This window comes from Triticum dicoccoides, chromosome 2B, assembly GCF_002162155.2.
Source record: "Triticum dicoccoides isolate Atlit2015 ecotype Zavitan chromosome 2B, WEW_v2.0, whole genome shotgun sequence".
Classification (NCBI taxonomy): Eukaryota; Viridiplantae; Streptophyta; class Magnoliopsida; order Poales; family Poaceae; genus Triticum; species Triticum dicoccoides.
The window spans coordinates 55867160-55876528 of record NC_041383.1 but is presented as its reverse complement, the minus strand read 5'-3'; the positions used below and the strand labels follow the sequence as shown (position 1 = coordinate 55876528).

General features: G+C 47.2%; 1 protein-coding gene across 1 annotated transcript; it reads right to left on the bottom strand.

Annotated features, from left to right (window-relative positions):
• Positions 1 to 3688: 3688 nt before the first annotated feature.
• On the bottom strand, positions 3689 to 6655 carry LOC119362126. The gene is made up of 6 exons (XM_037627325.1): positions 6494 to 6655; positions 6313 to 6393; positions 6092 to 6220; positions 5357 to 5419; positions 4700 to 4824; positions 3689 to 4135 (listed from the first exon to the last, which is right to left on the bottom strand). Exons 1-6 carry the CDS (start codon positions 6611 to 6613, stop codon positions 3928 to 3930), a joined length of 726 nt encoding a protein of 241 aa, XP_037483222.1. The 5' UTR covers positions 6614 to 6655; the 3' UTR covers positions 3689 to 3927.
• Positions 6656 to 9369: the final 2714 nt, after the last annotated feature.

The following is a 9369-nucleotide window of genomic DNA, read 5'->3' as shown; positions in this document are numbered from 1 at the left end:
CCTATGTGATCGGAGATCCTGTGAAGTAGGACCTAGGAAAACAAGCCAATGGTGAACTGAGGAGAGTAACTATACTAACCCACTCCGTTGGAGATGGAGTACTCTCAATACTGTATGGTAGGATGACTATTGTCTTAATGTGTTCCAAAGCTTATGTAAGCAAGATGCTATCCTACAGAGCGATCTTTGGAGGAACACATGTATGTGAGCCTGACTGCTTGTCACAGTCTATGAGATTGGGGTGATCTCTAGTAAGCTCATGAATAGGCCAGGAGTGTGACTTATATGCTTCACCCGAGGGGTCTGCCTTCGGGCAGCCTAGTACTAGTAAGACATGTGGTGAAGCTTTTTTATGCCAAACTGACAATTCAAGACATAGTCCATTGTTCAGTTGCAAAGGAGTGTAGCTACTTGCTTTAGGTGAAGCTCAACCTTAACAGTTCTTCACTGAAACACTAGTATATCGAAACAACAACTGGAATAGAGGACACAATGGGCCCTCGAGATCTGGTGGGGGATTGCTGAAATTTGGGATGGGCTTTAGGACCATATAGCAATTTTTGAAAAATCTCTAAGGGCCCATGTGAGTTTATTGGCACTAGGTGTAGCGGGAAGTTTAGTCCCACCCCGCTAGTGGAGAAGGAGTTGGACCTCTTTATAAAGGAATGTCTTCCACATGCTATTAGAGCTTGAGAATAGAAGAGGCCCTCACGCACTCCTTCTCGACGACGTCCATCGCTTCTCTCCTTCCGGCGATCGATTTGAAGATGCTACTCAACTTTTAGGTTTCCCTTCGATTACGGCTAGCTGTTGATCGTGTACGTAGTAGCTAGGCCGGCCGGGTCCTCGATTTTATGGGGCCGACCTATCCAAACTTCGTCGCCGACTCCAGAGTCCAGACCGGAATCGGTGGGGTCGGACCTGAGAGTCCGTGCCCGACTGCTCCTGCGTCCCGCCCTCTCCTCTCTCCCCCGGGCTGCTACAACAAGCATCATCTCTCTTGCGTAAATCCTTATTTGCCGCCTAACGCGGTGGATATCAGGTAAACGCGCACAAGTATTGGGCCTGGCCCAACCAAAGATTTACAACATACTCACTCTTCCGGTTTTTGGAAGGTTCTGGAACATTCACTGACCGGGTTTTCATTCCTTTTTCCTTTTGGGTTCTTCTGGTAATTTATTCCTTGTTATTTTCTTATAATAAAATCATGATTTTTAGAACTTTTTAAAAAATTAAACCTTTTTCAAAATTCCAGAATAATTTTTGAAATCACACATATTCTTCAAATCCTAAAATATTTTTGGAAATCATGAAAAAAATTCTTAAAAATGACGATTTTGTATTCAAATTCAAAATAATGAATTCTAGAAGATTTTTCAAATTCATAAATATTATTCAAATTAACAAGATTTTTTTATTCCATGAACATTTTTCAAATTCAACAATGTTTTTCAAATTCATAGACATTGAGAACATTACCATGAAAATGGAACCTTTATTCCATCATGAACCCAGATCGTGCCAAAGAGAATAAAGAACGGCTTAATCCTAAAAGGAATATGAGCATAATAGTGACTCCAGGAACATAAAAACCATGCCCAGTGGCACATGCACCGCTAAAAAACCAGTGGCACATGCAAACGGTATCAACAACAAATTCTAGAATGACAACACGGCCTTTTTCTCTCCCCTGGCACCGCACGGACTCTTTTGCTATTACCTCCGTTTCAGTTTATAAGTCCTGCACGTATACCTAGGTTGTCAATTTTATTATCCTAATATAAATTATATAACAACAAAAATTATATCTTTTGAAAGTAGAAACTCCGAAGTTTATGTTGGTATATTTTTTGTAATATATGACTTGTATTAGGTTGGTCAAATTGACGAACTAGGGGTACGCGCACGCCCTGTAAACTGAGAGAGAGGTAGTATATGTACATTAGACAGAACTAAATTGAGAAAATAGGCTGGTCCTAGTAAAAAAGAAAAGAAAAGAAAATAAATAAACGTCTTTGAAAAAGCGAGAAAACAACAGTACTGAAGGTGAATTGGGAATGCTATCTCTTGTGAGCACTACCCGAGAGAAAATCAAAAGCTATCTCAATACTGTATGGTAGGATGACTATTGTCTTAATGTGTTCCAAAGCTTATGCAAGCAAGATGCTATCATACAGAGCGATCTTTGGAGGAACACACCTATGTGAGTCTGACTGCTTGTCACAGTCTATGAGATTGGGGTGATCTCTAGTAAGCTCATGAATAGGCCAGGAGTGTGACTTATATGCTTCACCCGAGGAGTCTGCCTTCGGCAGCCTATCCAAACTTCGTCGTCGACTCCAGAGTCCAGACCGGAATCGGTGGGGTCGGCCTTGAGAGTTCGTGCCCGACTGCTCCCCCGGGCTGCTACAACAACCATCATCTCCCGCGCGTAAATCCTTATTTGCCGCCTAACGTGGTGGATATCAGGCAAACGCGCACAAGTATTGGGCCTGGCCCAACCAAAGATTTCCAACATACTCACTCTTCCGGTTTTTGGAAGGTTCTGGAACATTCACTGATCGGGTTTTCATTCCTTTTTTCCTTTTGGGTTCTTCTGGTAATTTATTCCTTTATTATTTTCTTATAATAAATTCACGATTTTTAGAACTTTTAAAAAAAATTCTTAAACCTTTTTTCAAAATTCCAGAATAATTTTTGAAATCACACATATTCTTCAAATCCTAAAATAATTTTGGAAATCATGAAAAAAAATTCTTAAAAATGACGATTTTGTATTCAAATTCAAAAAAAATGAATTCTAGAAGATTTTTCAAATTCATAAATATTTTTCAAATTAACCAATTTTTTTATTTCATGAACATGTTTCAAATTCATAGACATTGAGAACATTACCATGAAAATGGAACCTTTATTCCATCATGAACCCAGATCGTGCCAAAGGGAATAAAAAAACGGCTTAATCCTAAAAGGAATATGAGCATAATAGTGACTCCAGGAACATAAAAACCATGCCCAGTTGCACATGCACCGCTAAAAAAACCAGTGGCACATGCAGACGGTATCAACAGCAAATTCTAGAATGACAACACGGCCTTTTTCTCTCCCCTGGCACCACACGGACTCTTTTGCTATATGTACATTAAAGAGAACTAAATTGAGAAAATAGGCTGGTCCTAGTAAAAAAGAAAAGAAAACAAAATAAATAAACGTCTTAGAAAAAGCGAGAAAACAACAGTACTGAAGGTGAATTGAGAATGCTATCTCTTGTGAGCACTACCCGAGAGAAAATCAAAAGCCAAAAGAAAAAGGGGCTGCGTGCCCTCGCACTTACGTGCTACAAATCCTCTGCCAGATCGTCTCCCCCAGTCGGTTGATCACCGATAGCCGTCTTGAATTCAATTCAGTTGCAATGAATTCAGTTCGGTTGCAATGAATATCTAGCTAGAGTGCTAGACAAGAGCACATCTAGATAAGACCTACTCCCTCTGTTTGGAATTACTTGTCGCGGAAATGGATGTATCAGATGTATCTAGACGTATTGCGAAAAGGAGATTAGAAATACCCGGGCTGTTTCTCGCGATCTTTATGGGTGTCAGGTTGTTTTCAGCAATTTCCTTTTTAAGTAAATGCACTAGGCCGTCAAGCTTGGACCAGCAATCAATCCAATACTATCACGCAGAGCAGGTGGCACAAAAATTGATACAATTGATTCACATTCAAAAGCAATCTCTTGTGGATGTGCTCTTTTTTCACGGTTACAAGCAGATCTTCAATCTGATCAACCAAAATAATGCATTAATGTTTCTGAACAGAGAGACCGAGGGGGTAACATCGAATGGCAGTTTTCCCATGTTATCATGCGTGGGGCAACAGACTTTCCACAAGGAATTGCGGATACATGATCTACGACATAGAAGCATATAATCAATCTGCGTCGGGTAACACAACTCGGCGCAGCTCCCCTGTGTTGAGTGCGAACTTACGGTGATGCGACAACACGGACGGAACTAGCAGGCTTTCCTTTTTCAGGCCAGCTACATCGTCGAGGAAAGATGGGTTTTCCTTGGTTCCACTGAGTACTGCTTGAAAGATCTGTAGTGGATCCCCATGGCTGACAATAAGAACAGCAGAGCTGCATGCAGTTAAACATACAAGTCAGCTCCAGTGTGATATACAGAAGCACAGGTAAAGAAATGTTAAGCTGCAACTTGAACAAGTCATCCATCAAATCAGCACGGAACTATTAGAACTTCAGCATTCTGGACTACTAGTTGATAGCTTGGCCAAGGCAGTTCTGTAACGTAAACCTTCTTAGTGGTTCCTCATGTTTAAGTACTTATCTGCACTCAATAGACTGTCTAAGGCAATTGTATGAGTTGTTATCACTATGTACCAAATTGTGAACCTTACTATTCTTTCCAGATAATAAGATCTCTAACAAAGTAGATGGAAAACTGAAAAGGCATGGCAAGACATGCAACTCTGCTTTACAAAAAGATCACTGGACACTGAATTACAGCCTGTCGGTTTATACTCTATAGATTTTTTTTTACTTCTTATTAACTGACATATATTGATTGTTTTAAGCAAGCCATTTATATAGAACTCGGTAATGGTATAATACCAAATACATGTAACAGAACATGAATAAACAAATATATCATTTGGATTCTCATAGTAATGCAAGCACAAGTACCCATGAAACTCCACGTCTGTAATAGACAGCACCCCTGCAAGTCTACTAGCAACATCTGCAACACTCTCGCCACCTTCTGGAGCCATAAAGGGGTCTGCTTCATCTATCGCCCATACCTCTGCATACTACCGCATCATGTCAGATTTAATAACCGGCAGATAAGATAAGATCAGAAGGGACACCATGGACCACCAAAAGGAGGATTTGCTCTTAAATGTTGAATGACACAACTTGACCAAATAAAAGTTTAATGGTGCCCAGCAGACCAACCAACTTGGCATTGCCCATATAATCGCTACTCAATTGTCATTGGTATACATGGCAATGGTATCTCTTGAACATCGTTTGAGCTCTAACTGAATGGAATAGCTGGAAAAGCAAATTGATGCGCTGACTAACACCTAACAATATATAGGCATGCAAGTAGAAGTTTCGACATAACCAGTACATGAGCACTATGTGCTGTTGATCTATCAGTAGGTTGGAATAGACCATCATTCGATATGCTAATGAGAAGTTATTTGTTAAAATAGTTCCCATTTGATGCTCTATGATATGCACATTTGATGCCCCTATGAGTTTTGATAAGCATGTTTAATCACATCATTATAATCATTGAAAGAATCTCCAGGGTCCAATACATGAGTACAAACTCACCTTCTCATGGGAAAGCAGCTCATATGATGGTCCGAAATAACGTTCACGAAGTTCTACGGTTGCCTGCAAAGGAACTCTGATGAGCGGACTAGATGATCACAATAACAGAGCTTAATAATGCACATCACAACTATTAATTTTACGAATAAAGTGCTCCCTAATGCTTGAGCAACTTTGAAGGATTCAACTATGTATTGTTAACCATGGAGAAAACATCTCAAAGATCATGATGTTCCACTGAATGATAGAATTGGGTTCACGAAAACTAGGAGACTAAGCCGCTTTCAGTTGTAGCTGTTTTTTATTTCTTAGTTAGTTTTACTGGTCTTTATTAGTGCATTATTTTGCAGGTTCCGTTCACAGTATAATTGTTCTACAGAATGACCACTATTTGCTGCCTCTTGCGACTTCTCTGAAATTGTTCACTTTATTTCTGCAGAAATAAGAGGTGGCAGGACTACTAGCTCTCGACACCGGGAAACACCAATACTCTGTTTTTCCATTAGATGGGACTTCCGCATGCAGAAATTTCGGATTATAGATAGTTTGGTCTTACACGAGCGTGGATATAATGACCCTATCACTTATGTATACAAATTACCACTGTTATCATCATGTTTTTTTCTACCAGCACATGGAAAATTAGCAAATATAAACCTTACTTCAGAAAGGTAACTCATACCATGCCCAAACGAATCCAAATGCTACGTCCTCCAGACAGGTTAAGCCGCTCACCTTACAGCTAGGACCCTCAAATGGGACGCCCAGCACGCCGGCGACCACCCTGGCCGTCTCCGTCGTCCGCGAGAACGGCGAGTACCGGATCTTGACAGAGTCCACCGGCACACCCATCTCCTCAAGCTCCTGCGCGCACAGAATCGGTCACTTCACCCAAGCACGGACAGAATCATATTCCCCATCCAAGAAGAAGCCATAGATTCGAGCTCGATCCGTACCTTCCGGAGCGACTCGCCGGCGGAGCGCGCCTGCTCGACGCCCTGCGGGGCCAGCCCGAACTCCGGTTTCGTGCCGTTCTCCTGCCAGGGCCATCACAATTAACCGAAGCTCCGGATTGGATTTAGCGATTATGGCAAGAGGGAAATCGAAGACGGCGAGCTGGGGTGGAGGGACTGGTACCAGGGAGGAGACGATGAGGCCGCGCTCGTTGGGGACGCTGCGGCCGTGGCGGAGGATCCAGTACCTGTTCCGGAAGGCGGGCGGCGCCGCCGCCGGCGACTTGCCGGTCGAACCCTTCATTTGGGAGGACAAACCGCACTCTGCTCCTGTCTAAAGGACTGATGCCTTAGAGCATCTCCAGCCGTTCGGCCCCCCCAGGGCGCATAAAAATCGTCCCTGCGGACAAGCCGGCGATTCTTTCGACGCGGGGCGATTTTGCACCCAGCCGTCGCCCCAGCTCGCTCCCGGTCGCCGATTTTGGCCCATTTTTAAAGCTCCAATTCGGCGAAAAAGGCCCATATGGGCGAGAAATATGCCCATATTCGGCATGGTTCGCCGTGCCTCGGCGTTCAATTATCAACATAAATATTTTTTTATCACATATTTCATCACATAAATTTCAAATACTTCGACAAAATAGTACAACAACAAATAGTTCAATACAAATTATATAGTTCAATAAATAAAAACTCATATTTCATCATCACACGTTGCGCCCGGTGTCGTCCCATAGGTGCTCTATCAGATCTTGCTGTAGTTGATGATGCACCTGTGGGTCTCGGATCTCCTGACGCATACTGAGGTAGGCAGTCCAGGTTGCCGGTAGCTGGTGATCAACTTGAGCAAGAGGACCCTGCCGGTGGTATGGTTCAGTGTCAAACACTGGCTCTTCCTGCTCGCTCTCAATGATCATGTTGTGCAAGATGACACAACAGGTCATGATCTCCCACATTTGATCTTTCGACCAGGTCTGAGCGGGGTACCGGACAACAGCAAATCGAGATTGGAGCACACCAAATGCCCGCTCGACATCCTTCCTGCAAGCCTCCTGAATCTTCGCAAACCAGATGTTCTTGCCTCCAGGGACAGGGTTTTTGATGGTCTTTACAAATGTCGACCATCTCGGATAGATGCCATCAGCTAGATAGTACCCCTTGTACATCCCCTGCCAAGCAAATGGGCAATTCTTCCATTTCCTATGCATGCAGTCGATGCTTCCAAGCATCCCAGAAAATCCTCTTGCTGCATTCTGTGCTAGGATCCGAGCAGTGTCTTCCGCATTGGGTGTTCTCAAGTATTGCGGTCCAAACACTGCCACCACTGCCCGACAGAACTTGTAGAAACACTCTAGGCTGGTCGACTCGGCCATGTGCCCATAGTCATCGAGTGAGTCACTGGGAGCTCCGTATGCAAGCATCCTCATTGCCGTCGTGCATTTCTGGATGGAGGTGAATCCAAGTGAACCGGTGCAATCCATCTTGCACTTGAATTAGCTGTCGAACTCTCGGATGGAATTCACAATCCGGAGGAAAAGTTTTCGGCTTATCCGATAACGGCGCCGAAATGTTCTGTCGCCGTGAAGTGGAGCATCGGCGAAGTAGTCGGAGTAGAGCATGCAGTAGCCTTCGAGATGATGCCGGTTCTTTGCTTTCACCCGCCCCGGCGCCGAGCCACCTCGCCGCGGCTTTTCATTGCTCGCCAGCAGCTGGGCGAGGGCGACGAGCACCATGAGATGCTCTTCTTCCTGGAAGTCAGCCTCGGCTTCCTCCTCCAGCAGCGCGGCGAGCACTTCCTCGTCATCCGAGTCCATCACCGAGGTAGGCAAATTGCCGAACACCTTGCGCGCGGTGGGCGCGCACCCGCCGCTAAACAGCCCCTCCGCGGCCGGAAACGCGCAGCTGGTGTCGGAGGGGCTGTCGCGGCGAACCTATGCTATTTTTCCGGCGGGGGAATGGCTATGTACCGGCGAAGGGCGGCGGGGCGGCGCCGGGATATACCTAGGTGCGGCCGAGAGCGCAGGGGGTGGGAGGTGGTCTGGAAGAAAATCTTGACTTTTCACCCGACGGCGTGGGCAGCTGCGCTTTTCCCTTGCGCCGGAGCCCCCAAGCGCCCCCCAGCGCGCCGGGTTCGGCCTGCGGCCGCCAGGCGGAAAAAAGGGCCGAACCGGCGCTTTTCGTCGTCCTGGGGGCGTGACTGGACCATTTTTTTTGTGCCGACACCAAAAAAGTCGCCTGGGGGGGCCTGTTGGGGGCGCGGCTGGAGATGCTCTTAGGCCAACTCCACCGCACGGCCCCAAACGAACGTCCGCTTTGTCCGGATTTCGTCCGTTTGGGGCGGCAATGGGGGCCAAAACGAACACGCATGTCCGGCTTGTGTTGGTGGTGCCTAGCACGGGGGAACGACCCAAAACGTCCGCTACATATGCCCCCACCTTGCATCTTGTCGCCGTGCCGCGCCCGGCATGGCCGCTCGCGCTCACTTGCCGGGGCCGCCTGTCGCGCCTCGCCCCGCTCGCGCCCTGCCGCCAGAAGCCGCTAGCTAGCTAGCTAGCATGGCCAAGCTACCCAGCGCGGGCTGGCTAGCTAGCTAGCTAGCAAGTTCGCGGGCGGGCCTTGCTTGCTAGCTAGCACGCAGCCGTCGCCGCGCGAGCACCGACCATGGCCTCTAGCGCCGGTGTGACTGCTGGTGATGCTCCGCACCGCGCTCGCCCAAGCCCGGCCGAGCTCCTGCCACCGCGCCCGCACGTAAGAAGCCCTGCGCCGCCGGCGAAGCTGGAGCTCGCCCGTGCGCTCGCGCCCTCGCCCGCACGCCGCGCCGGCCGCGCTGGAGCTTGCCCGTGCGCTCGCGCGCTCGCCCGCACGCCGCGCCGGCCGCGCTGGAGCTTGCCCGTGCGCTCGCGCGCTCGCCCGCACGCCCCGCCGGTCGAGCTGGAGCTCGCCCGGGCACTCGCGCCCTCGCCCGCACGCCGCGCCGGCCATGTAGCAGCTCTCGCTCGCCCTCGTACGTGCCCTCGCAGCAAAGCTCGCCCGCACGCCGCGCCGGCCGCGCAGTAGCTT